Source organism: Oncorhynchus keta, chromosome 34 (genome assembly GCF_023373465.1).
Source record: "Oncorhynchus keta strain PuntledgeMale-10-30-2019 chromosome 34, Oket_V2, whole genome shotgun sequence".
Taxonomy (NCBI): domain Eukaryota; kingdom Metazoa; phylum Chordata; class Actinopteri; order Salmoniformes; family Salmonidae; genus Oncorhynchus; species Oncorhynchus keta.
Genome location: NC_068454.1, coordinates 63,162,341 through 63,190,331, shown reverse-complemented (window position 1 = coordinate 63,190,331; position 27,991 = coordinate 63,162,341). Strand labels below are relative to the sequence as shown.

At 47.2% G+C, this 27,991-nt stretch overlaps 1 protein-coding gene across 5 annotated transcripts in view; it reads left to right on the top strand.

Moving 5' to 3' along the window:
* The window catches only part of LOC118367605 (sterol regulatory element-binding protein cleavage-activating protein-like), a 33,232-nt gene extending 5,309 nt beyond the window's left edge, over positions 1 to 27,923 (top strand). For 2 of the 5 annotated variants that reach the window (XM_052494381.1, XM_052494380.1), the window contains exons 2-21: positions 2,787 to 2,993; positions 6,050 to 6,170; positions 6,388 to 6,545; positions 6,638 to 6,858; positions 9,626 to 9,904; positions 10,836 to 10,962; positions 11,707 to 11,819; positions 12,539 to 12,633; positions 12,845 to 12,943; positions 13,284 to 13,496; positions 13,945 to 14,324; positions 14,517 to 14,663; positions 21,227 to 21,428; positions 21,619 to 21,734; positions 22,117 to 22,618; positions 22,862 to 23,030; positions 23,796 to 23,962; positions 24,122 to 24,202; positions 24,802 to 25,008; positions 25,154 to 27,923. In XM_052494381.1, the coding sequence (XP_052350341.1) occupies positions 2,872 to 2,993; positions 6,050 to 6,170; positions 6,388 to 6,545; positions 6,638 to 6,858; positions 9,626 to 9,904; positions 10,836 to 10,962; positions 11,707 to 11,819; positions 12,539 to 12,633; positions 12,845 to 12,943; positions 13,284 to 13,496; positions 13,945 to 14,324; positions 14,517 to 14,663; positions 21,227 to 21,428; positions 21,619 to 21,734; positions 22,117 to 22,618; positions 22,862 to 23,030; positions 23,796 to 23,962; positions 24,122 to 24,202; positions 24,802 to 25,008; positions 25,154 to 25,399 (3,765 nt within the window). In that variant the 5' untranslated portion in view covers positions 2,787 to 2,871 and the 3' untranslated portion in view covers positions 25,400 to 27,923. Of the gene's footprint in view, positions 1 to 888; positions 1,123 to 1,862; positions 2,007 to 2,327; positions 2,352 to 2,786; positions 2,994 to 6,049; positions 6,171 to 6,387; positions 6,546 to 6,637; positions 6,859 to 9,625; positions 9,905 to 10,835; positions 10,963 to 11,706; positions 11,820 to 12,538; positions 12,634 to 12,844; positions 12,944 to 13,283; positions 13,497 to 13,944; positions 14,325 to 14,516; positions 14,664 to 21,226; positions 21,429 to 21,618; positions 21,735 to 22,116; positions 22,619 to 22,861; positions 23,031 to 23,795; positions 23,963 to 24,121; positions 24,203 to 24,801; positions 25,009 to 25,153 lie in introns of those variants that run through there. The other 3 variants (XM_052494378.1, XM_052494379.1, XM_052494382.1) reach the window with 3 other exon arrangements.
* Positions 27,924 to 27,991: the final 68 nt, after the last annotated feature.

The window sequence follows — 27,991 nt, the reverse complement described above, 5'->3', positions numbered from 1 at the left end:
TGCAATCTTATTGCCAGCAATATTCTTGCCTGTGAAGCCCTTTTTGTGCAAAGCAATGATGACGGCACGTGTTGCCTTGCAGGTAACCATGGTTGATAGAGGAAGAACAATGATTCCAAGCACCACCCTCCTTTTGAAGCTTCCAGTCTGTTATTCGAACTCAATCAGCATGACAGACTGATCTCCAGCCTTGTCCTCGTCAACACTCACACCTGTGTTAACGACAGAATCACTGACATGATGTCAGCTGGTCCTTTTGTGGCAGGGCTGAAATGCAGTGGAAATGTTTTTTGGGGATTCAGTTCATTTGCATGGCAAAGAGGGACTTTGCAATTCATCTGATCACTCTTCATATCATTCTGGAGTTTTTGAAAAAGGAAACGTTGCTTATAAAATGACCTGCTGGACAAAAAAGTTAAATATCGACTTATTGACATTTTGTACACTTTCACATTTTCAGACACACTTCTCCCATTCATTCACCTACTGTATGTTTCATGCATGTTTATAACACACAGATCCACACATTCACATTGTATACAGGTTTTTTTTTAAGCTGATATTTTATTCAACTCAGTATGTGAATGTTAAGGAGTTTAGTTTTTTTGCGCAATGCACTACGTAGGCCCACTGATTTTTCCATTTAAATATTAATTGTGTCTCATCACTAAAGCTTTTATGACGTGTCGCTCAACGTTTTCATTGTAGTTTTTGGACCGGGTTTTTGCCATTTTCAATTATATAATAGTGGTTACTGATTGACTGGGCCAGTTTGCTCCCTGTGTGTTTGTAAATTGGTGGCTGTAAATGAGTTATGTCGCAATAAAGCCTGCAGGCATTAGTCCCAGCTGACATTGACTCAAGAATGGTCTGTACAGTTATGGGGCATTAGAGTTGAGGAGCAAGTACTCAGTTCAATATGGGAGAAGTGAGCTGAAATACCATCTTGCTGCTTCTCAATGCAGCCTAAAATCTCTGCATTTATGGTGCTACTTGCTAGGAGTCTTAGCTTTTGTACGTTGGGGTTTTAAGACCCCTTACACAGGTGTGGATCATGGCAATGGATTGTATAGGATCCAGTGATGCCTTCAAACTGGGGATTTTAGGAAGCATCGTTAGGAGGTAAGCATTTATTTGGTTTACTTCAGGCACACTCTTCTTCCGAGCAGCATATGATAAAATCTTAAGCCTAGTCTTGTGTAACTCTGTTACCAATTCCTCCATGAGCTAACAAACATGTTTCTGAGAGAAGCGTGTCTGCACATTTGTTGGAAAATGTAGTCTACCGGTACGCACCATTTCACTTCTATTCATCTTATTTTCATTTCCTGGGAACTTGCAACTAGAAAAACATGTCTACAGTCCACACAGGCTACTATGTAAAGAAGAGGTTTATGGTTTCGAGAGGCATTTTTGTCCCTGACTTTCTCGCACATGTGCTTTTGGAACATAATGACATCCTCTGTTTTGTCAGAAACTGTATTGTTTGCTGTATGAGTGGTTAAGCAGGTAGGCCTACTGAAGGTGAACTGCTGCCCCCTCCCTGAGCTGGGCTACTGGAAACCATAGTGGCACATGTCTCAAGACTTGGCATCATAAAGTCTCTGTGGTATTGCTGGCTGGGTACAGTTGTTTTTTTTGTCTTAAAATGCCTCATAGTCTGAGGTATGCACTGACTCACTATCATGTGAAGACTGACTTGACTGCCTGCCTGATGTGTGTACAGAGTGTTACCTGTTAAGTCAGCCTCACCTGTGTAGCTGCAGAATGGAGAGACTAGGGGAAAAGAGGTAGAGAGGGTGGGGGCGTAGACCTGCGAGCGTCGTCGTGGCGTTTCCTATCCCGGATTAACTCACTGACGGAGATGATGTTGAGCACCTGCCAACTCAGGCCTTGCTTTCCTGCACCACAACACCAGGGAAGGACCGAGGAGATGGGACGCACAGGGCATAATGGGACCTACAGGCTAGATATCAGGTCAATATGTAGAGCAAAGTAGAAATGGGGTGAGTCAAGGCACTCGAGGTGTCTTTGATTAAATTCAACCCTCGGTTTACCCTCTACCCATTGTGTTGGTATGTGTGTTGTGCTGCCTGCTATGTTTACTGTAAATAGAGTATTTATAGTGGAAGATCAAGCCGCTCCAGAGGTAGGCTAAATTCCCCAGAGGAATGTTTCCAGAGTTCTCAGGGGGTAGAGCTGAGCCAGTCAATCACACTTTGGCTGTGGTGCCTGGAATTGGACTCTGTTGTTTTAAGCCAAGGATCTCCGTGAAACCTTTTAAAATCTGGTGCTTTTGGGGGACAAAGGCCAAACAGGCATGAGAGGCAGCCAAGCTTCCCTCTGAACAGGTACTGGGACAGGAATGCACTTTTTCCGATATCTATGGTGTTTCTGATGGGACAGGGAGTTAGAGGGCTTCTCTTTGGTTTCTGCAGTGTGTGGCCATACAGGGGTTTGAGGTGTTTTGTGTAATAAATTGGTAATAAGGCAGACCCGTCCAAAGCAACATGAACACAGGCTACGTTCAGCAGCAGCTGATTATGAGATGAGTGCCGAGTATCCTCCAGGGTTGAGGCCAATTCAAATTGAGGAAGTAAAATGGAATTACAATTCAATAATAGAAAAAAAGACCTATGTTCATCATTGCTTTAATCCAAAGCTTTTCCATTTATTCATTTTAAATTCAAATCACTTCCTGAATTGACTGCATTCAATTTGAACCCCAACCCAGGTATCCTCTGAGTTTGTATTAACCCACACCTCTCGTCTCTGTGGTTCCCTAGGTCCCTGGATGCCCCGCGGCGCTCGGTCCTCGCCCACCCGCGCACGGCGCCCCCCGATGGCCGGCAGCTGACCCCGCCCCTCAGGATGACGGTGAGAGAGCGGCTGCGGGAGAAGATCTCGGCGGCGTTCTTCCGCCACGGGCTGCTTTGCGCATCCTATCCGGTGCCCATCATCCTCTTCACCTCCGCCAGTATCCTCGCCTGCTGGTACGTCTGAGGAAGGGATGTGTGTATGGGGAGGGATGTTCTGGGGATGGGCTTTCTGGGGATGGGCTTTCTGGGGATGGGCATCTTCAAGAGATGATGTGAGTTCTTGTACTGCTTTCTCTGAACACGTTCATTGTTGGTTTAAGGCAAGTTGTGAAAGGATTGTATCTATTTTTTAATCAACATGGGCAGAGGTGAGATGGTAGGTCAGGATAAGAGAAGTGGATGGATGAAAATATAAAAAGAGGTAAACAACAGAGCTGGGAGAAAAAGGAGCAGACCCTGCAGAACCCAGTCAACTAAATGAAACGGCCGTAGCCATACACATAAATCAGCACTCGGGAACAGAACACACACTTTTCCACCTCAGAGTTCCACATTAGAGGTGAACCCTGTCACAGATGAGAAGTCAGGACAGGATGGAACGAATACGTTACAGCATGGAACCGTGGAGGCAGCAGTGCAGTGCCAAAAGCACGGCTGGCTGACGGCTGCACTGAGTGCAGGGAATTAAGGGGGTGGGATCAGAGTTAAAAAGAGAGACACAGCAGAGGGCTGTGAGAAAGTGACCCCTGGAGAATAGGCCTATCTGTGTGTGCCTGGCCCTCCATCTGCCTCCCAGGAGGTGGGGGCTCCCGCTGCAAAACAAAAGCCCTTTGTGGCAGTACAGTGACCTTAGAGAGGGAGGGAGAGCGAGTGGGAGAGAGGGTGTAGTGTCCTCAAAGAGAAATCTGTATCCTGTGGCCCCGGGCCTAACAGGCTGCCAAAGAACCAGGATGAAAGAGTGTTAAAGCACTTACTGAGCAACACTGTCAGTCACGTCACTTAAAAAAACACAAGCATTTCGCTACACCCGCAAAAACATCTGCTAAATATGTTTGTGACCAATAAGATTATATTTATTGTACTATACTTTGGAACTATGCAAGCTGCACATATTGATGTGGTGCATGTCAGGATACTGAGTCAGTGTTTAGTGTGTAGAACACCCAGAAATGTTTCAGTGTGTTCAGTCCTCACATGAAAATCAATTTCCCAATGACCTGTTGGAATCTTTAGTTAATTATTCAAGAGGTTTGAAATGCTTTTGCTCGTCTTTGGAGGGTGGGCTACAACTTCTCAGCAATAGAGGGCCTATACCCTTCTCAGTGGGGTAATAAAATAACACAATTGTAGATTTCCACTCACAAGGTCCGGATATTTATAGAACTAGGTGGCACAGAGATTTTAACTGGCTAGGGTTGGCATCATCCAAATGTGTACCTACCTTCATCCCTTTTCTACAGTATTGCCAGGCTGTCATCATCATTTCCGGTCGTGGTAAAGTGTACCCAATGGCCTGACAGAGACAGACAAATGCAGCACTGTCACTCTGGCTGAATTTTGGAGGCGCCCTTGAACGTAATGGGCTTGTTGGTTTTCTCTCTGTGTGTGTGTGTTTTCTCATTTAAAATGAGTTTGTTTGCAGGGCAAACGGGCCCTAGAAAGTGGGCCTTGAGTGAAGATGATGACAAACTGGGATAAAAGGTTGTAGTTACCTACTCATGCATTAGGGTGGAATGAGTGGGCATTAGTTAGACTCATATTTTAAAAACACACCAGCAGTGGCTTCTTCTTTTTTCTCTCTTACAGACATTCTCACACTCAGGGATGCTTATATACACATACATGTGTTATTAAACTGAACAACAATATAAATGCAACATGTAAAGTGTTGGTTTCATGGGCTAAAATAAAAGATTGCAGAAATTCTGTCAAATTTTGTGCACAAATTTGTTTACATCCCCGTTAGTGAGCATTTCACCTTTGCCAAGATAATCCATCCACCTAACAGGTGTGGCATATCAAGAAGCTAATTAGACAGCATGCTCATTACACAAGTGCACCTTGTGCTGGGGACAATAAAAGGCCACTCTAAAATGTGCAGTGTTTTCACACAACACAATACCACAGATGTATTAAGTTTCGAGGGAGTGTGCAATTGGCCCACATTCTGCTTCTTCACATGTGGGATCGTCTGAGACCAGCCATCCGGACAGCTGATGAAACTGTGGGTTTGCAGAACCGAATAATTTCTGCACAAACTGTCAGAAACCACCTCAGGGAAGCTCATATGCGTGCTCGTCATCCTCAACAGGGTCTTGACCTGACTGCAGTTTAGCATCGCAACCAACTTCAGTTGGCAAATGCTCACATTAGATATCCACTGGCATCCTGGAGAAGTGTGCTCTTCACGGATGAATCCCGGTTTCAACTGTACCAGCAGATGCCGTCGTGTTTGCGAGCGGTTTGCTATTGTGAACATGGTGGCAGTGGGGTTATGGTATAGGAAGGCATAAGCTGCGGACAATGAACACAATCGCATTTTATCGATGGCGATTTCAATGCACAGAGATCCTGAGGCCCATTGTCGTGCCATTCATCCGCTGCAATCACCTAATTTTTCAGTATGATAATGCACAGCCCCATGTCGCAAGGATCTGTACACAATTCCTAGAAGCTGAAAATGTCCCAGTTCTTCCATGGCCTGCATACTCTCCAGACATGTCACCCATTGAGCATGTTTGGGATGCTCTGGAACGATGTGTACAGCAGCTTGTACCAGTTCCCGCCAATATCCAGCAACTTCGCAATAGCCTGATCAACTCTATGCTAAGATGTCATGCTACATGAGGCAAATAATGGTCACACCAGATACTGACTGGTTTTCTGATCCACTCCCCTACCATTTATTTTAAGGTTTCTGTGACCAACTGTTCCCAGTCATGAGAAATCCATAGATTAGGGCCTGAATTTATTTCAATTGACTGATTTCCTTATATGAACTGAAACTCAGTAAAATCTTTGAAATTGTTCCATATTGCATTTTTATGTTTTTGTTCAGTGTACATACATTTAACTGTAAGGCAATGATCATTTTGGTAGAGGGTGTATATTTTAGTGCTGTGATAAGATTTCGACAATACTCGGGTCTGAATATTAGTTACAGGCCTAACTGTCACTTATTCTCCAATCCCATGTTCTCCCATGTCGACGCTCTCTCCCCCCTCTCTCAGTTACCCCCTGCTGCAGCTGCCTCTGCCGGGAACCGGGCCGGTGGAATTCACCACACGGGTCCGAGATTACACCGTCCCTTCCCATGAGCCCCAGGGAGACCTCGGCGAGAGGCCTGACTGGGTAAGACTCATGGTTAAAAGATCACCCCACTTACAGTACCTACATGGCTTGACTGTTGACATGGTACATTTGTAACATCATGATCTTTACAAACACCCCCAAGTACCATTTGCATTGAATTCTTTGAAATACCAACTGAAAAAGGGACTGTAAAATAACTAACTCATTCGCTTCTCTGCCATGTTTTTCAAAACCCTCTATGGCTCTGTTCCTCCAGTATCGGGGTCCTCCGGTGGCCTACATCCAGCCGGTTCTGGTGAAGGCAGCTGTGTCTCCCTGGGACAGTACGCTGGTCCCTGTGGACGTGTTCCGCTCCCCACTGGGCCGCGTATTCAGCCTGCTGGAGGAGATCCGCAACCATGTACACGACGACGGGTATGGGAAACTACACACGCACACTCTCCCCCACCTTTAGCTTGCTCTATCTTAAAATGCGCCTCGACTTGACCGGAATTACCTCTTTGCAGTTCTGGGGTCAGGAGCTTGGAGGCGCTCTGCCTGCAGGTGACGGACCTGTTGCCGGGGTTACGGCGTATGCAGAGAGTGCTGCCGGAGCACGGTTGTCTGCTGGTCTCCCCCGGCAATTACTGGCAGAACCAGCGGGAGCTGTTTGACTCTGACCCCGACCTGCTGAAGACCGTCCACCAGCACGAACCCAAAGGACTGCACACCTCCGCCACACTGAGAGGTAGAGAGGGGAGGAAGGGAGGGAAGGGGTGAGGTAAATGAGGGCAGAGCAGAGGAAGAATGAGCTAATGCTCATTGAGCCCCAACCAGAGCGTGTGAGCAGAGCCGCTCAACGCTAATGGTGCTTGCGCTCGATGTCCTTTCCTCTAAAAACCCGCTCCAAATTCGCTCCATTTATTAAAATCACAATTTAACCAACACCCATCTATTTTTGTGACTACCTGGACCTACAAATCAAATTGTATTTGTCACATGCGCCGAATACAACAGTAGACCTTACAGTGAAATGCTTACTTACAAGCCCTTAACCAACAATGCAGTTTTAAGAAAAACAAGTGTTAACGTATTTGCTAGTGAAAAATAACAAATGATTGAAGAGCAACAATAAAATAACAGTAGCGAGGCTATATATTTAACCTTTATTTAACTAGGCAAGTCAGTTAATTAAGAACAAATTCTTATTTACATTGACGGCCTATATACAGGGGGTACCAGTACAGAGTCAATGTGCGGGGGCACAGGTTAGTCGAGGTAATTAGGGTAATATCTACATGTAGGTAGAGGTAAAGTAACTATGCATAGATAATAAACAGAGAGTAACAACAGCGTGGGGGTGGGGGTGGGGGGGTTCCATGCAAATAGTCCGGATAGCCTTTTGACTTGGGGGTAGCAGCTGTTAAGAAGCCTTTTGGACCTAGACTTGGCATTCTGGTACCGTTTGCGGTGCAGTAGCTGAGAGAACAGTCTATGACTAAGGTGACTGGAGTCTTTGGCAATTTTTAGGGCCTTCCTCTGACACCGCCTGGTATAGAGGTCCTGGATGGCAGGAGGCTTGGCCCCAGTGATGTACTTGGCCGTATCCACTACCCTCTGTAGTGCCTTGCGGTCGGAGGCCGAGTAGTTGCCATACCAGGCAGTGATGCAACTAGTCAGGGTGCTCTCGTTGGCTGTAGAACTTTTTGAGGATCTGAGGACCCATGCCAAATCTTTTCAGGCTTTGTCGTGCCCTCTTTACGACCGTCTTGGTGTGTTTGGATAATGATAGTCATTGGTGATGTGGACACTAAGGAACTTGAATCTCTCAACCTGCTCCACGAGAGCCCGATCGATGAGAATGAGGACGTGCTCGGCCCTCCTTTTCCTGTAGTCCACAATCATCTTTGTCTTGATCACGTTGAGGGAGAGGTTGTTATCCTGGCACCACACTGCCAGGTCTCTGACCTCCTCCCTATAGGCTGTCTCATCGTTGTCGTCGGCAAACTTAATGGTGGTGTTGGAGTCGTGCTTGGCCATGTAGTCATGGGTGAACAGGGAGTACAGGTGGGGACTGAGCACGCATCCCTGAGGGGCCCCCATGGTGAGAATCAGCGTGGCGGATGTGTTGTTACCTACCCTTACCACCTGGGGGCGGCCCATCAGGAAGTCCAGGATCCAGTTGCAGAGGGAGGTGTTTAGTCCCAGGGTCCTTAGCTTAGTGATGAGCTTTGAGGGCACTATGGTGTACAAATGGTTTTTTAAAGTATTGAAACCAAACCATATGGATTTGAATGAAAGGTATTTGAATAAACATGTAAAGGTGAATACAAGAAGCGAACATCATTTAAAATAGGCTACATGTCATATTAAACAGCATATAAACACTCTAAATAGGTCAGGAGCCAGACAGGGAGCCTAAGAATGAATAAAAATGAATTATTTAGGCTATTATTTCAATTATTTCAAGGCTATAGCTTATAAAGAAATACATTGTGAAGCATTTGTGAATGCGACACCAGGCTGGTAGGGACATAAAGCGCTCAGCATTTAAATAACATTTAGTTGTATTAAATCATTATAGTCTGTTAATTGTACATTTAGGCTGTGACTTACTTATAATTCAAAACAAATTAAATGAAAAAAATGCCTTATTTCTCTGTCTACAGTGCCTTTTAATAAATGTTTTGAATACACGCCCGTCTGTGTCTTCGTGTGATGGTGCCTGGAGAGGTCAGCAGCAGAGAATTCCCTCTCCACGCTTGCAGAGCAACTGGGGATGTTAAACACCCTTTTGGCCACTCTTGCCAGCCTGAGCTGAGATGTTTTAAAAATGTTCTATCGGTAGGCCTAAAGGTTTTTAGGCAAAATAAACCAAGCAAAACGGAAAGTTCCTTGAAAGTGGGGATGTAACATTACCAGGCCTATTGGGCCAAAATATTTATGGACTATTTTATAGATCTCTTTTAAGAGATCAGATTTTTTTTGTTTATAAATACTTTGCTACAATGACACACTTTAGTTATCTACAAACCTTGTTCCTTTCTTTCAGCATGTGCATGTAGTAAGTATACTATCATGCTTTCAGTTAACGTGTCAGATTCCACAATGATTCTGTAGTTGTAGACTACATCACCACACTCTCTCTCTCTTGCTTTTGGTCCTCATCTTTGTCAGTCACCTTGATTTTGCACCTGTGTGTTTTATCATTTTCTTTATAAAAATATTTAGTGAACTCCATAGCTATAGCTAAAGCATGGGCATATAGCAACACACAAGGAGACTACAACTGCATGCTGGGCTGGACATGCCCTGAGCTCCTGAAGTGAACACTACTTTTTTGGAGCGAAATTAGAGCGGGCAAGATGGCCGACGCTCCAGCCTTTTGGGAATCTCACGCCGTGCTCCAGTCAAATTGGGCACGCTCCTCACTGCTCACATACACTGGCCCCAACTAGTGTCAGGCAGACTGGTAATGCGGAGTGTGTGTGTGTGTGTGTGTGTGTGTGTGTTAGACCTGCTGTTTGGCGTCCCGGTGAAACACACAGGGGTGAGTCTGTACAGCAGGAAGAGGGTGGTCACCTACACCATCACCATGGTCCTGGGCAGCTACGACGCCAGGTTCCTGTCTAGCCTGCGGGCGCGTCTCCGCCAGCTACACCCCTCGGTGAACTGCAGCCTACGCGAGGACCACATGGTGCATGTGCACTTCAAGGAGGAGATAGGCATGGCCGAGCTCATCCCTCTGGTCACCACCTACATCATACTGTTTGCCTACATCTACTTCTCCACACGTAAGTCTCTGACTGGAGTCTGGGTGCTACGGGGGCATCTCAATAGTCTAGAGGTTCACTTCATCTGCACTGATCTGAAAGAGTTGGCTTAGTTTCAATTAGTTAAAGATGCATCCTTCTTTCCATCCCTCCTTCCTTGAAGTAATGTGTCCCATAACTAAGGCCGGTGGGGGGAAATTGGTTTCAAATGAAATGCTGAAGTCGACTTTCTTGCTTTGGGGGCCCTTCGTTTTCTCTGGAATATTGTGCCCGGTTAAGCCCACAGAGCCAAGACCCAGATTAGTGTGTGTGTTTGACCGAGTCCTAGCCAAGGCTGTTCCTGTCTAGTCCAGGGATAATCCCCTATACAGGAACACTGTAGTCCACCATACGAATCTACCATAAGACTCACCAACAATATGCTGACACACACACACACACACACACACACACACACACACACACACACACACACACACACACACACACACACACACACACACACGTGCAGTCTACTGTACACAAACCACATTTCAACTAAGAGCTGCATAAATTCTCATGCTCAGAGACATTATTCTTTCCAGTGTGTGTAAACTCTATGTTAACTCTTTCCTCTCAGTGTGTGTAGCCTCTGTCTATGTTAACTCTTTCCTCTCGGTGTGTGTAGACTCTGTCTATGTTAACTACTTCCTCTCAGTGTTAAACTCTACTCTTTCCTCTCAGTGTGTGTAAACTCTGTCTATGTCTTTCTTTCCAGTGTGTGTAAACTCTATGTTAACTCTTTCCTCTCAGTGTGTGTAGCCTCTGTCTATGTTAACTCTTTCCTCTCGGTGTGTGTAAACTCTATGTTAACTCTTTCCTCTCGGTGTGTGTAGACTCTGTCTATGTTAACTATTTCCTCTCAGTGTGTGTAAACTCTGTCTATGTTAACTCTACTTCTTCCTCTCTCCAGGTAAGATTGACATGGTGAAGTCAAAATGGGGCTTGGCGCTGGCTGCCGTGGTAACAGTGCTCAGCTCTCTGCTTATGTCTGTGGGGCTCTGCACCCTGTTCGGCCTGACGCCCACACTCAATGGAGGGTAAGAAACACACACACACACACACACTCTCACCCTAAAATCCCCTGACCATCTCCTGCTCATTGAGCTGTATGGATTACTGTGGGACTACAGATGTTAATGTACAGTGAGTGACAGGGGACTGTGTTACCAAGGGCAACAGATGTGGACTTAAAGGGGAGGAGGGATTCTTAAGAGGGCGGGGATAGATATTGATGTGGCGTACCTGGCCAATCACACCCAGCTTATTGGAATGTAGAGGATGGCATGACCATCTCACACCATCCAAATCTCATTGATCAAGATTCCAGGGTCCACACGCACATAGACCTACATACCCACTGTTGTGCATATTGACACAATGGCCACATGACACGTGTGTTTAGTCTTTATCTTCTGTGGTGAAGTTTTGTTCCGTACTGACCTCCAACCCTTATCTTCACGTGTCATGATAGCATATCTCTGGTTTATTGTCCGTCAAACCTTGTCTGTCTTCAATCGTCCCTTCTCTCTTTCTTCATCTGTACTCTTGTCTACTAAATGTCCCATTTCCTATTTTTAACCTGTTTTTTAAAATTTGTACGACAAACATAATGACAACAATCAAATCAATCAAATTGAAAAACCTGACCTCTCTCTAACATCCAAAATTGCATCAATCACCTGATCCACAAATAAGTACTCTGAGAGCACTGGTTACTCAAATGAGATGATGAAGTATTATTCACAACAGACTTGTAATCATGTTGTCTCTCTCTCTGTCAGTGAGATCTTCCCCTATCTGGTGGTGGTGATAGGGCTGGAGAACGTCCTGGTTCTCACCAAGTCTGTGGTGTCCACCCCTGTTGACCTGGAGGTCAAACTACGCATTGCTCAGGGTAAGAGTGTGTGTGGGTTGGTTCTTCTATCCCCATAAGTCCCCACAAGGATTAGTAAAACAAGGAAAATTCTCTTTCCCATGGCCCCATGAGGACAAAGGGTGTTCTAAGGTTAGAATTAGGGTAAGGGTGCCTCCTGAGTGGTGCAGCGGTTTAAGGCACGACATCGTGATTGAGGCGTCGTTGCAGACCAGGGTTCGATCCCGGGCTGTTTTGCAGCCAGCTGCAACCGGGAGACACCTGAGGCGGCACACAATTTGCCCAGCGTCGTCCGGGTTAGGGGAGGGTTTGGCCGTCCGGGATGTCCTTGTCCCATTGTGCTCTAGCGACTCCTTGTTGTGGACTGGCCGCATGCACGCTGACTTCGGTTTTCTCCGATATATTGATGCGGCTGGCTTCTGGTTTAAGCGAGCAGTGTGTCAAGAAGCAGTGCGGATTGGCAGGGTTGTGTTTCGGAGGACGCATGGCTCTCGACCTTCGCCTCTCCCGAGACCGTATGGAGTTGCAGTGACGGAGACTGTAACTACCAGTTGGATATGACAAAATCAGTGTGTGTTTATATATATATATATATATATATGATAATAACTAACAATTGGGGTAAGGGGCTAGGGTTACATGTTAGGGAAAATAATTAGGTCCCCAAGAGGATAGAAGAACAAAACGTGTGTGTGAAATCCAAGCATTTGTTAATGTGTTATTGTGTTGTCTCTCTCCAGGCCTTAGTAATGAGAGCTGGTCTATCATGAAGAACATGGCCACAGAGCTGTGCATCATCCTCATAGGATATTTCACCCTGGTGCCTGCTATCCAGGTAACACACACACACACACACACACACACACACACACACACACACACACACACACACACACACACATCTATCACACACTGGCGTATGAACACAGGTCGACGCACTCTTTCATTCACATAGACAGAGTAGAGCATACTGCCACACAACATGCACACACCCACTTCTACTGTGTATGTTTTGAGTGGCCTGCTGTTTATTTCTGTGTTTCCAGGAGTTCTGTCTGTTTGCTGTGGTGGGGCTGGTGTCTGACTTCTTCCTTCAGATGTTTTTCTTCACCACAGTTCTTTCCATTGACATCCGACGCATGGAGGTGAACACACACACACACACACACACACACACACACACACACACACACACACACTGTCAACAGTGCTTTCCTTAGTAATTTACAGCATGGACGTGAGGTCATAGACACACACACACACATTTGCCATGTGAAGGTGAGGTCTCTTGAGACATGAGTCATTTCCTCAGTCTACAGTGCTCTTTAAAATATAGTCTTTATCCACCTTGTTCCCCTGTTACAGTCATATACACATGCATACTCTAACACTAATTCATACACATGTACTCACACACTTGTTCTCTCATACGTGTTGCACACTCCCACATGCCCACGCTCCCTAAAACTGTCCTCTCACACACAGTTGGCCGATCTGAACCGCCGTCTTCCGGCCGAGGCGGGGATGCCCCTTCCCAAACCGGGCCCCCTGCGCCCTCGGGAGGCGCCTCCTCCCCCACGGCCCTCGCCCCACACCATCACCCTGCAGACGCCCGCCTTCAGGAACCTGCGCCTGCCCAAGAGGCTCCGTGTGGTCTACTTCCTGGCCCGCACGCGTCTGGCCCAGCGCTTCATCATGGTGAGACTGGCTGGAGGCACTTCCTGAAAAGATCGTTTAAGTTAGGGTTGCACCATTCTTTTGGAAGATGCACAGGCTTTTCGGAAATTAGGATTGGAAGACTCCTGATTTCCTGCTTATTCCCGTCTGATTCCGGGAATCTTCCAACTGGATTTTATGGAATTTTGCGACCCTAGTTTCTCTTAGTCCAGTGTTAACAAATGCTCGTGTGAAAGGAGGGTGGGTTAGCACTGGGATAAGAACATGCAGTGTGAAAAAGCCTTGAGGGTGACTGTCTCATGGCCTTTTCACAGAAAGTCAGTCTGTTGGGCCGTCGTGTCTGCGTGTGTTACGGTCTGTCTCGCCTGTCAGTATTTGTCTCTGTATGACTGTCTGAACATTTCCAGTACTTCCTTGAAGTAGTTCTCTGTATGCATTGAAATGTCCCTCTATCCCTGTATTGTTTTAGGTGGGTACAGTGATCTGGATTGGCATCCTGGCCTACACGGACCCCGCTGGCCTCCGTACCTACCTGGCAGCCCAGGTGTCTGAACAGAGCCCCCTGGGGGAGGGCGGGGCTGGGGGTCTGCCCCCCCACCTGGGAGTAGCCCCGGTCTTCCCTGGACCAGGAGGGGACCCCGCCGACACCCTCAGTGTCCTCCCCGCCCCCGCTGAACCCACCCCGCTTCCAGAGAACCAGTCCCAGGGCCACCACGGGGCCCCCGGGGAAGGAGTACCCCTGGTGCCCCAGATTAGCTGGGGGGCGGAGGATGAGGAGGGCTGGAGGAGGCTGTCTTTCAGACACTGGCCCTCGCTCTTCAGCTACTATAATATTACTCTGGCCAAGAGGTAGGTCAGGGGAGTTGGAATGAGTTACTGGGTGTGTGTGTTTATTGCATGTGTGTGTTTATTGGATGTGTGTGAGCTTATGTGCATAGTGTGTGTGTGTCACTGATGACCCTACTTACCATGCTTTTGGGTTAGGTCGAATTCATTGTTTAATGTTAGGAAATGTAATTTTGTTACCTTTTTGTCCCACAGATACATCAGCATCCTGCCTGTCATCCCCATCACGCTCCACCTGAGCCCCCGGGAGGCCATCGAGACACGTCACCCCCAGGACACACGCCACCCCCCGCCACCCAGCCTCAAAACTAATGACCTGCCCGCAGACCTCACGCTCTACAAGTCAGTACCGACACACACACACACACACACACACACACACACACACACACACCAACCTCTATATCCAACTCCTTCAAACTACAGATTGACCAATATTCCCCCTACCACCATCCATGCATTTCATGTTTTTCAAATACAAATACACACACACACACACACACACACACACACACACACACACACACACACACACACACACACACACACACACACACGTGCACACCACTTCAAAGTCCATGCAGGCGAAAGATCAATGTTATAGTAAACGATTATGGCTTCAAGGCCAAGAGATACAGTGATAATCCACACAGTCCAAACCCACATCTCATACAGTATAGGCCTACATTTGTCCCAAGTAGGGTTGCAAAATTCTGGAAACTTTCAATAAATTCCCTGGTTTTCCCCAAATCCTGGTTGGAGGATTCCCAGAATCAGGAAGGAATAAGCAGGAAATCCAGAAGCAGCCAACCAGGATTTGCAACGCTAGTCCCACACCTCTCTCTTCTTCCTCTCTTTCTAACCTTGCAAACAAGGCCTGGTCTGATGGTTATCTCAAAAAAGGTAGGAAGAAAGAAAATGTTTTTTTTCCCTCTTATCTCTATAGTTGAGTTGATTGGCTTTTGGGCGAGGTTGGTTTTGCATCGGTGCCCCCACCCACCCGGGGCACAAGGCCATGCAAAATTAACTCCCTCACTGACTCAGACTTTGGCCCTGTCTACCGGCTCATCTGATTGGCTGTCAGGTTACTCGTAAGATGTCCGTGGGTTGATGATGTCATGGTGGAGTGGGTGATGGTTGGTGTGGTTTTTGGACTGAGTGAAACGGTCTCTCAACTGTGTTCTCCCTCGTAGGGGGCAAAGGTTTCTCAAAGTAAGGCAGTACAGTACGGCCAACGTCAATGTTTCTATTAGAACAAACAGAATTATGCAGGGGGGTGCTGTGCTGCTTGAGACGTGAGGGTGGGAATATTGTTTTCAAAGACCACCAGTGATTTTCCTGCAGTATACTACATCCTTGACCAATAGCATATTAAATGGATCCAACTGTGATGTGTAACTCCAGGGAGGTTTTTCATTGGACGTGGGCCGGTTTGAATCATATTCATCAGGTCATGGTCATCTGTGAAACCAGATCCGTGTTCACGGTTCATATCTGAGATAAAGGTCACAGTGGTGAAGGTCATCTCTGGAACACAGGCCAGGCACAGATGGAGATTGATCTATTAGAATCGTTGGGTCAGGTCAAGGAGGAGGGGCCTGGATGGTTATTCCAGAATAAAGTAGGATCTGTCGTATCTATGGTTGTCCAATCAAAGACGGCTTCCTGGAACTCTTGCTTAGGTGGACTCAGTGTTATTTTCAGAGAATCTCCCTCAGCCTGTTAACAATAGTCATTAAAAAAATAAACTGGTTGCCAATCAATGTTAGGCACGTTTATTATGTTAGGCCTGTGGCGGTGATGGAATTACATGAATATGATAATTTCCTAACATTTCAAGCCTCGAATGGAAAGGCTGCTTTCTGTTGTCGTGTGAATGGAAAGGCTGCTTTCTGTTGTCGTGTGAATGGAAAGGCTGCTTTCTGTTGTCGTGTGAATGGAAAGGCTGCTTTCTGTTGTCGTGTGAATGGAAAGGCTGCTTTCTGTTGTCGTGTGACTGGAAAGGATGCTTTCTGTTGTCGTGTGACTGGAAAGGATGCTTTCTGTTGTCGTGTGACTGGAAAGGCTGCTTTCTGTTGTCGTGTGACTGGAAAGGCTGCTTTCTGTTGTCGTGTGAATGGAAAGGCTGCTTTCTGTTGTCGTGTGAATGGAAAGGCTGCTTTCTGTTGTCGTGTGACTGGAAAGGCTGCTTTCTGTTGTCGTGTGACTGGAAAGGATGCTTTCTGTTGTCGTGTGACTGGAAAGGATGCTTTCTGTTGTCGTGTGACTGGAAAGGCTGCTTTCGGTTGTCGTGTGACTGGAAAGGCTGCTTTCGGTTGTCGTGTGACTGGAAAGGCTGCTTTCTGTTGTCGTGTGACTGGAAAGGCTGCTTTCTGTTGTCGTGTGACTGGAAAGGCTGCTTTCTGTTGTCGTGTGACTGGAAAGGCTGCTTTCTGTTGTCGTGTGACTGGAAAGGCTGCTTTCTGTTGTCGTGTGACTGGAAAGGCTGCTTTCTGTTGTCGTGTGACTGGAAAGGCTGCTTTCTGTTGTCGTGTGACTGGAAAGGCTGCTTTCTGTTGTCGTGTGAATGGAAAGGCTGCTTACGGTTGTTGTGTGACTGGAAAGGCTGCTTTCTGTTGTTGTGTGACTGGAAAGGCTGCTTTCTGTTGTCGTGTGACTGGAAAAAGGCTGCTTTCTGTTGTCGTGTGAATGGAAAGGCTGCTTTCTGTTGTCGTGTGACTGGAAAAAGGCTGCTTTCTGTTGTCGTGTGAATGGAAAGGCTGCTTTCTGTTGTCGTGTGAATGGAAAAAGGCTGCTTTCTGTTGTCGTGTGAATGGAAAGGCTGCTTTCTGTTGTCGTGTGACTGGAAAGGCTGATTTCTGTTGTCGTGTGAATGGAAAAAGGCTGCTTTCTGTTGTCGTGTGAATGGAAAGGCTGCTTTCTGTTGTCGTGTGAATGGAAAGGCTGCTTTCTGTTGTCGTGTGAATGGAAAAAGGCTGCTTTCTGTTGTCGTGTGACTGGAAAGGCTGCTTTCTGTTGTCGTGTGACTGGAAAGGCTGATTTCTGTTGTTGTGTGACTGGAAAGGCTGCTTTCTGTTGTCGTGTGACTGGAAAGGCTGCTTTCTGTTGTCGTGTGACTGGAAAGGCTGCTTTCTGTTGTCGTGTGAATGGAAAAAGGCTGCTTTCTGTTGTCGTGTGAATGGAAAGGCTGCTTTCTGTTGTCGTGTGAATGGAAAGGCTGCTTTCTGTTGTCGTGTGAATGGAAAGGCTGCTTTCTGTTGTCGTGTGAATGGAAAGGCTGCTTTCTGTTGTCGTGTGAATGGAAAGGCTGCTTTCTGTTGTCGTGTGACTGGAAAGGCTGCTTTCTGTTGTCGTGTGAATGGAAAAAGGCTGCTTTCTGTTGTCGTGTGACTGGAAAGGCTGCTTTCTGTTGTCGTGTGAATGGAAAAAGGCTGCTTTCTGTTGTCGTGTGACTGGAAAGGCTGCTTTCTGTTGTCGTGTGACTGGAAAGGCTGCTTTCTGTTGTCGTGTGAATGGAAAGGCTGCTTTCTGTTGTCGTGTGAATGGAAAGGCTGCTTTCTGTTGTCGTGTGAATGGAAAGGCTGCTTTCTGTTGTCGTGTGAATGGAAAGGCTGCTTTCTGTTGTCGTGTGAATGGAAAAAGGCTGCTTTCTGTTGTCGTGTGAATGGAAAAAGGCTGCTTTCTGTTGTCGTGTGAATGGAAAGGCTGCTTTCTGTTGTCGTGTGACTGGAAAGGCTGCTTTCTGTTGTCGTGTGAATGGAAAAAGGCTGCTTTCTGTTGTCGTGTGAATGGAAAAAGGCTGCTTTCTGTTGTCGTGTGACTGGAAAGGCTGCTTTCTGTTGTCGTGTGACTGGAAAGGCTGCTTTCTGTTGTCGTGTGACTGGAAAGGCTGCTTTCTGTTGTCGTGTGAATGGAAAGGCTGCTTACGGTTGTCGTGTGACTGGAAAGGCTGCTTTCTGTTGTTGTGTGACTGGAAAGGCTGCTTTCTGTTGTCGTGTGAATGGAAAGGCTGCATTCTGTTGTCGTGTGACTGGAAAGGATGCTTTCTGTTGTCGTGTGAATGGAAAGGCTGCTTTCTGTTGTCGTGTGAATGGAAAAAGGCTGCTTTCTGTTGTCGTGTGAATGGAAAGGCTGCTTTCTGTTGTCGTGTGAATGGAAAAAGGCTGCTTTCTGTTGTCGTGTGAATGGAAAGGCTGCTTTCTGTTGTCGTGTGAATGGAAAGGCTGCTTTCTGTTGTCGTGTGAATGGAAAAAGGCTGCTTTCTGTTGTCGTGTGAATGGAAAGGCTGCTTTCTGTTGTTGTGTGACTGGAAAGGCTGATTTCTGTTGTCGTGTGAATGGAAAAAGGCTGCTTTCTGTTGTCGTGTGAATGGAAAGGCTGCTTTCTGTTGTCGTGTGAATGGAAAGGCTGCTTTCTGTTGTCGTGTGAATGGAAAGGCTGCTTTCTGTTGTCGTGTGAATGGAAAGGCTGCTTTCTGTTGTCGTGTGAATGGAAAGGCTGCTTTCTGTTGTCGTGTGAATGGAAAGGCTGCTTTCTGTTGTCGTGTGAATGGAAAGGCTGCTTTCTGTTGTCGTGTGACTGGAAAGGCTGCTTTCTGTTGTCGTGTGAATGGAAAGGCTGCATTCTGTTGTCGTGTGACTGGAAAGGCTGCTTTCTGTTGTCGTGTGAATGGAAAGGCTGCTTTCTGTTGTCGTGTGAATGGAAAGGCTGCTTTCTGTTGTCGTGTGAATGGAAAGGCTGCTTTCTGTTGTCGTGTGAATGGAAAGGCTGCTTTCTGTTGTCGTGTGAATGGAAAGGCTGCTTTCTGTTGTCGTGTGAATGGAAAGGCAGCTTTCTGTTGTCGTGTGAATGGAAGTGCAACCTTAAGGTGAGGAAAAACAGCCATTTTGTCCCTGGCGGTCCACATTTGCATACTTCCACTGAAGTGGTCTAATTGGCTTGAACATGTGCAGCCAGTGTGTACACCACATGGGTACAACCATTCCCTAAGGGGACAATAAAGTCAGTGTGCACACCACATGGGCACAACGTTTCCCTAAGGGGACAATAAAGTCAGTGTGCACACCACATGGGCACAACGTTTCCTTAAGGGGACAATAAAGTCAGTGTGCACACCACATGGGCACAACGTTTCCCTAAGGGGACAATAAAGTCAGTGTGCACACCACATGGGCACAACGTTTCCCTAAGGGGACAATAAAGTCAGTGTGCACACCACATGGGCACAACGTTTCCCTAAGGGGACAATAAAGTCAGTGTGCACACCACATGGGTACAACCATTCCCTAAGGGGACAATAAAGTCAGTGTGCACACCACATGGGCACAACGTTTCCCTAAGGGGACAATAAAGTCAGTGTGTACACCACATGGGCACAACGTTTCCCTAAGGGGACAATAAAGTCAGTGTGTACACCACATGGGCACAACGTTTCCCTAAGGGGACAATAAAGTCAGTGTGTACACCACATGGGCACAACGTTTCCCTAAGGGGACAATAAAGTCAGTGTGCACACCACATGGGCACAACGTTTCCCTAAGGGGACAATAAAGTCAGTGTGCACACCACATGGGTACAACCATTCCCTAAGGGGACAATAAAGTCAGTGTGCACACCACATGGGCACAACGTTTCCCTAAGGGGACAATAAAGTCAGTGTGCACACCACATGGGTACAACCATTCCCTAAGGGGACAATAAAGTCAGTGTGCACACCACATGGGCACAACGTTTCCCTAAGGGGACAATAAAGTCAGTGTGTACACCACATGGGCACAACGTTTCCCTAAGGGGACAATAAAGTCAGTGTGCACACCACATGGGCACAACGTTTTCCTAAGGGGACAATAAAGTCAGTGTGCACACCACATGGGCACAACGTTTCCCTAAGGGGACAATAAAGTCAGTGTGCACACCACATGGGCACAACGTTTCCCTAAGGGGACAATAAAGTCAGTGTGCACACCACATGGGTACAACGTTTCCCTAAGGGGACAATAAAGTCAGTGTGTACACCACATGGGCACAACGTTTCCCTAAGGGGACAATAAAGTCAGTGTGCACACCACATGGGTACAACGTTTCCCTAAGGGGACAATAAAGTCAGTGTGCACACCACATGGGCACAACGTTTCCCTAAGGGGACAATAAAGTCAGTGTGCACACCACATGGGTACAACGTTTCCCTAAGGGGACAATAAAGTCAGTGTGTACACCACATGGGCACAACGTTTCCCTAAGGGGACAATAAAGTCAGTGTGCACACCACATGGGTACAACGTTTCCCTAAGGGGACAATAAAGTCAGTGTGCACACCACATGGGCACAACGTTTCCCTAAGGGGACAATAAAGTCAGTGTGTACACGCTGACTCCATGCATGAACATGTGTGGGAGAGTACGTGTGCTGGACCAATCATACTCTGCCGTGGTTTCAGAACTGGTATTGCATGTCGAGCTGGTCACACCAGTGCGTCAGGCCCTGTTGTCATGACAGTGACTCATTCTACACTACAGGTGCTGTTTAGGCTTCTGCCTTTACCCCTGTCTCCACTAGAGGGACACACTGGACCCATTACATCTGCTTTCCAGGCTTTCCTCACGGGGGGACAATGAACAGTCCGGTCATGTTATGGAATGTCATTCTGACGAGCTGAGGATTTATGTTGGTACGTCATTGTGTCAAGTTCACACCGTTCTCAATGTTCAAGTCCTTGTATTGTAAGCTGCTCTGTGCTACATGATGGCTTGGTCTCCCCGTCATTGGTACTCTCTGTCTCTAACGTGCTGTCTCTTCACACGCTTAACCTGCCCTCTCTGTCAGTGCAATCCAAACCAGCTTTATTGGCACGTATGGAGAAGGCAGCAAACAGGTTATTAACCCTGTCTGTCTCTGTCTCTCTTTAGGGTAGCAGCTCTGGGCCTGGCGGCAGGGGTTCTGCTGGTGCTGCTGCTCTTCTGTCTCTACCGGGTCCTCTGTTCCCGCAACTACGGCCAGAACGGCGTGGCCCACGGACGCCGTCGTCGCGGTGACCTGCCCTGCGACGACTACGGCTACTCGCCACCCATCAGCGAGATCTCCCCCCTGCTGCTGTGTGGACACAGCATGGTGAGAGACTGGGCGCGCACACACACACACACACACACACACACGCTGACACAAATACCATTGTTCATTTGCATGAATATTTACAAGTATCTCTCCTCTGCGTTCTCTCTCTCTCTCACTCACACTCTCTCTCTCTCACACTCACTCACTCACACACACACACACACACACACACACACACACACCCCAGGATATAGAGTGTCTGGCGAGTGACGGCATGCTGTTGGCCAGTTGTTGTCTGGCAGGACAGATCCGTGTGTGGGACACTCAGACTGGAGACTGCCTCACCGTCATTCCTAAACATGGGTAAGACACACACACAGCGTGTCCACATACCATATCCACAAGGTCACCTTGGCCGATACAGGATGACATACACACACGTACATACACACACCTATGGACAGTTCATGCTTGTGTTCATGCATAATGTGTTATATTTTTTGGCCTGGCACCACCCACCTCTTTGGAGTACAACTTGTATTATTTTAAAAATAAATGTACAATATTCATTTTACATATGTAAGTACAAGTCATTAGATGTTGTTTTCTTTCAGCATAGTTTTTATTTGTTCTCCCTTCGTCCCATTCCCATGTCCTTTTATTTCTTTCTACATAGTCTTCCCTCCTGTTCTCCTATATGCATATCCAGCCTCCTGGTCTGAACACTAAACGGTCTCTCTGTCAGGCTGCGGCGGAGTAGCAGCAGTGGCTGCTGGGAGCAGCGGGATGGTTGGGACGCTGTGGGTGTGGCCGAACCTGAGAATCTGGGGGGCGGGACAGAACCAGGGGGCGGGTTTTTCGACGAGGACGAGGGCTACCCCCTCAGGCGGCGGACCACCCCACGTCCTGCCCTCTTTGAGAACCAACCCGACCTCACCCCCCTCATCGACACCAACTTCGACTCCCAGGCCCCCTCCCACCTCCTCCTCACCCCACCAAGGGATGGCTTTGACTTCGGGGGGCTGGTGGAGAAGGCCTACCTGGAGCACGAGCCTCCCTCGCCGGGCCTCACTGCCTCCTACCCCTCACCCCTGTCGGGACCCCCTCCCCAGAGGAGACGCAGCCTGGGGTACATCCAGCCCCCTGCTCCACAGGGCCAGGAAACCCCGGACTGGGAAAGCGCTGTGTGGGCCATGGAGCTCCGGGGGAACCTCATCGCTGCTGGAAGGAGCAACGGCAAACTAGAGGTGAGACCCAATCCCAAATCAACCCCCCTACACCGTCACTAGACACTTTATGATGCTCCCTTGTAGAACAGAAAGAAACGACTGGATGGGTGCAGTGGGAGTGGGTGAGATGGAAAGAGAGGAGGTAGTCATAATGAGCAAGCGGGAAACAATATTTGCAAGAGGAGAGTGTCAGTAGGAGAAATTGGCAAAGGGAAAGTGAGAAAAGGCCAGGGTAAGTGTACTAATGTGTTATGTGGTTAGCTGTGGGATGCAGTGGAGGGCTCGTTACGCTGCAGTAATGAAGACGGCGTCTCGGGGATCACGGCCCTGGCCTTCCTCAACAACAGGATCGTGGCGGCCAGACTCGATGGCTCTCTAGACTTCTTCACTGTCGACATCAACAAGCCTCTGGGCTTACTGCAGTACAGAGGTGAGCTTCACACACACTGTCAAACGACCCAATGATGTCAATATACACAGAGTGCACAAAACATTAGGAACCTGCTTTTTCCTTGATATATACTGACCAGGTGAAAGCTATGATCCCTTATTGATGTCACTTGTTAAATCCACTTCAATCGGTGTAGATGAAGGAGAGGAAACAGGTTAAATCATGTTTTTTAAGCCTTGAGACATGGATTGTGTATCATTGAGGGTGAAAGTGCAAGACAAAAGATTTAAGTGCCTTTGAACGGGGTATGGTAGTAGGTGCCAGGCGGTCAAGAACTGCAACGCTGCTGGGTTTTTCACGCTCAACAGTTTCCCGTGTGTATCAAGAATGGTTCACCACCCAACGGACATCCAGCCAACTTGACACAACTGTGGGAAGCATTGGAGTCAACATGGGCCAGCATCCCTGTGGAACACTTTCGACACCTTGTAGAGTCCATGCCCCGACGAGTTGAGGCTGTTCAACTCAATATTCGGAAGGTTTTCATAATGTTTTGTACACTCAGTGTATGTCTAATATGCTTGGAAAGTCGATTGTGTCACAATCGGTAAAATGTTAACAACTGGAGTCACATGTTATTGCCCGTAGCTATAACAGTAGCTATAAATAGTGTAGTTAACTAATTATCAAGTAAAGTGTCTCCAGACATGTTTACTCTTGACCTTTGACGTCCTGACTTTCTGAGCGTTTTAACTCTAAAGGTCTGTGATGAGTGTGTTATCTATGTTGTGTGTGTGGTGCCAGGTCCCCCCGGGCGTAGTAACATGCCGCCCTCGCCCTGCTACAGCAGTGAGGAAGTGATCTCATGCCAGCTGACGCGCTCGGTGCAGTGTGCCCACCAGAAACCCATCACGGTGCTGCGAGCCGCTGCCGGCAGAGTGGTCACGGGCAGCCAGGACCACACTGTCAGGGTGAGGGAGGACACGCTCACAGAAACACGCTGACAGATGTACAGAAACGCATACACACACACACACACGTGTATATCGTTCACCAACCGTTTGCATGATAATGCAGTATAAAATCAACACTCACACACTAAAACCCTGCTGTTTGTCCCTGTGTGTCAGGTGTATCGTCTGGAGGACTCATGCTGTCTCTTCACGCTCCAGGGCCACTCTGGTGGAATCACTGCCATCTACATAGACCAGGTTAGTCAATGGTACAGTCTGTACCCCCCCCCATCGGGGCAGTCTGATGGTACAGTCTGTATCCCCCCATCGGAGCGGTCCGATGGTACAGTCTGTATCCCCAAAGCTGTGTTCCAATGGCTAAACTGTTGTCTGGCTGCATTCCAACCAAAGTCTGCTCCCTTTAAGAATTTCCCCCAGAAGGATAGTTATGCAATGGGCTCACCTTGCTCCTAAAATTCCACCTTCTCCATACCTTCTGTACCAGTCTTGCTGGCTGTGCAGGAGAGTCACTAAGGCACAGGCAGCCCAATTCTGATATTTTTTACACTAATTGGTCTTTTGACCAATCACATCAAATCTTTTCAAATCAGATCTTTTTCAGAGCTGGTCTCATTGGTTAAAAGTCTGCCTGTGTAAACGCGGTACTCCTTTCCGATCAAAATCCATTCAAGTGTAAGCCCCCCTTACTAGGGCATATCGTAGCAAAACATCTTGCAACGGAAAATTAGGATTTCTTATGAACAAGTCCAGGCAGTCCCTCCTCATAGCAGTACACTTTTTTCTGTTTGTACTTAATGAATATGACCCATGTGAAGTATGTCATTGTCGTGTTGCAGACCATGGTTCTGGCCAGTGGGGGGCAGGACGGAGCAATCTGTCTGTGGGATGTGCTGACGGGCAGCCGGGTGAGCCACGTGTACGGTCACCGCGGCGACGTGACCTCACTGGTGTGCACCACATCGTGCGTGATCAGCAGCGGCCTCGACGACCTCATCTGCATCTGGGACCGCAGCATGGGCATCACGCTCTACTCCATACAGCAGGTGCGTCTCTGTGTGGCTAATTTGGGAGAAATCAGGTAAACTAGTTTCCTGTTATTCAACGATAGTTTGCCTCTTCGCCTGCTTCTATCCCAATTTTTCCTTCCTTCTTTAAACCTAACCTGTCTTTCTTTCCCCCCTCCCCCAGGAGGTGGGCTGCGGTGCCAGTCTGGGGGTGATCTCTGAGTCTCTCCTGGTGACAGGGGGCCAGGGCTGTGTGTCCTTCTGGGACCTGAACTTCGGGGACCTCCTCCAGACGGTCTACCTGGGCCAGAGCAGCGACGGCCAGGGGGTCCGCCAGCTCGTGGTGCTGAACAACGCCGCCATCGTCTGTGACTTTGGCTCCGAGCTCAGCCTGGTCTACGTACCCGCGGTGCTGGAGAAGCTGGACTGAGCAGAAGCAGAACTAGGACAGGCGCCACACAGTGGCCTGGAGAAGTAGACAAAATGGTCAGTACTGACAATGGGGATATATGCAAACTCAACTCATTTTGGCCCTACACTATGCTGCAGTTGGACAATCTCCTTGGAAAGAGTTGTGGCTCATTCAGATCGTTAGCGCTTCACATGATTTAGCTGGCAGGGCATTTCTATAGCAATACATAGCCTTTTTTTATAAAGCTAATGTCTGGTTGGAGAGACAGATGTACAGACAGACTTACAAGTGGTCAACCTGCCACAGGGTGAGGTCTGTCTGACCAGAAAGATGACCTTTGGCCTTGTTACTAGCTTGTATCCAAGCATTGGATGGTTTGGGGTACACACACCCCAAGGGGGTTCCCATCCAACAATCAGACTGTCACTGCACACTATGCTGCTGTCATTGGCGGGGTGTTTGATACCACGCCAGCCAATCAATGTAGTGCAGCTGTAGCAGGCTCATGTCATGAAGTCTGAGGGCCGCTGGGCTAAGCAAAGCGGTTATTAGCATGTGTGTGTTTTGTGTCCTGGGGAAGAAACAGTCCTGTTTTATGGTGAAAACATTGCTGACAAAAATCCTTCATTATTGTGTGTGTGTGTGTGCGCGAGAGAGAACTGGATACGATTACTGTAATGAAATGCACCTTGAGAGGGGGTTGTTTTTTATGTTTAAATCTATTTATTAGTGATACATTTTTAAGTAACAATTTGAGGTGTGCATAATATAATGTGGAGATGATGTCATAAATGTAGGGTTAGATGTATTTTTTTTAACATTGGTTATAATGAGATTAAGATTTGTAATAATATTTTGGAACTGAAAACACTTGTGTTTTCTTGGCGTTGGGGATTGAGGGGAGAGGTTCCTTGCCTTACCCCAGCCTCAAGCTCTGATTTTAGGGCTACTGTTGCTGCAAGAGGACCCATCTGGCCCCTAAGAGCCCCTTAAACTGTAAAAGGCTCTATACTTTCTGCTTGAATTTGAGATTTGCATCTGAAGGTGTGGCAGCTCTACATTGGCTGCTCTCTTCCCATGTTGACTGTGCCCAGGATAAATGTCAGATCTTTTGAGATTGTGACTATATTCAATTGCACGGTTTTATGTTAGTAACATTGTCATTCTACCTTTTGTACGTCTTGTTATCTGACTAAAGGTTCCATTGAGGAAATCACGTTACTTTTTTAAATACCTAAAATGGCTTCCTCTTGAAAAAAAATCTTAACTGCGTTTCTCTGTCCGCTATGTTTTTCCCAATTCACTGAAAAGGTGTCTTTTCTTTCGGTCTTATCTCTGTAATTCTCTGCTTGTGAGTTTGAGAACCCTATCAGGCATAAAAGGAGAGGATGGGTAGTGTACCAGTAATGTGGTTAACTCCACCTTGTCTTTTCATGTGAGCAAAGGAGTCAGCGAGGGCCTCAGACGAGGAATATGATGGTTGGAGCCTCTCTACTAATAACTCAACCTTTCTCCCGTTACCTCTGAGTGACTGTAGCGCGAGCCTGCAGACACAGGCAATGCAGCGAGCGCGTAGTGGACTTGACCGTAGATGTTAGCCTAGTTGGTTACTTACACCCATAGCTGAATGTAGATGCTTGATATTGAAAAGCAAATCCACTCAACTTCAACCAACAGAAATATAACACTAACTCTTAACCCTCTCAAATGCACATGCTCACACTAGGCAACAATGTATAGAAAGACATTCAGAAAGCATAAAAACGCACACATCAGACTTGTGAATGTACGGGTGGGCAGCTTTAGTCCAAGTGTTGCGTTGTCGGCTGGTTTAAGATGAATTGAAGAGAAACGAAAACCCAGACACACGCCATCCCAGAAGGACTGGAGTTGTGCACCCGTATGTATAATGGTTCTAATTTATTTCCTTTTTAAAAATGTAAATAGGTAAATGCTTTAGAGCGTGTCGATTCACTTATCATTGTAAGGATATAGACTGTTGCCTGAGTTAAATATGGTTGTGTTCCAAGTCCTTTTAAGCTGCCTTTCCTTATCTCCTTGCTTGCAAATAATGATAGGATAGTTTTGACAGCCACACACACTGTCACAATATGTGGCCTATGCAGGAATGAAACCTCATCACTCTGGTGCTGTGAGCACTATGCTCCCAACAACATTGGAATGTTTATGGAACAGGAGTTTCTACATTTGTTTTACAGCGTTCTGCCACTGTAGTGATGAAAGGAGATGAGAAGGGGAAGCATTTAAGATAATTGGAACACAGCCCATGTCCCCTTGATCTGACCCTTTTGGTCCTACAAAATAGTTGAGGGAGGGAGGGGCAGAAAGAAACCAGTGTAAATATTGTTTTTGTGGAATCATAGGCCTGTTCTGTCCCCCTCCTCCTGAACCCCCTCCCTTCGGTTGGCTAGGGTGCCACAGACTGTAGTGGCGGTAGCAAATGTTCTGGGCTATTTTACTATTTTTAACACAGGAGCAAAACTTTGTACTAATTTCCAAATAAAGAGTCTTTGATACCTTGTCATGTGGTCTGTAGTGTGTGATTTTCTGTAGGGGGGGTTATCTTATGGAATGTTTTAAATACAGTAG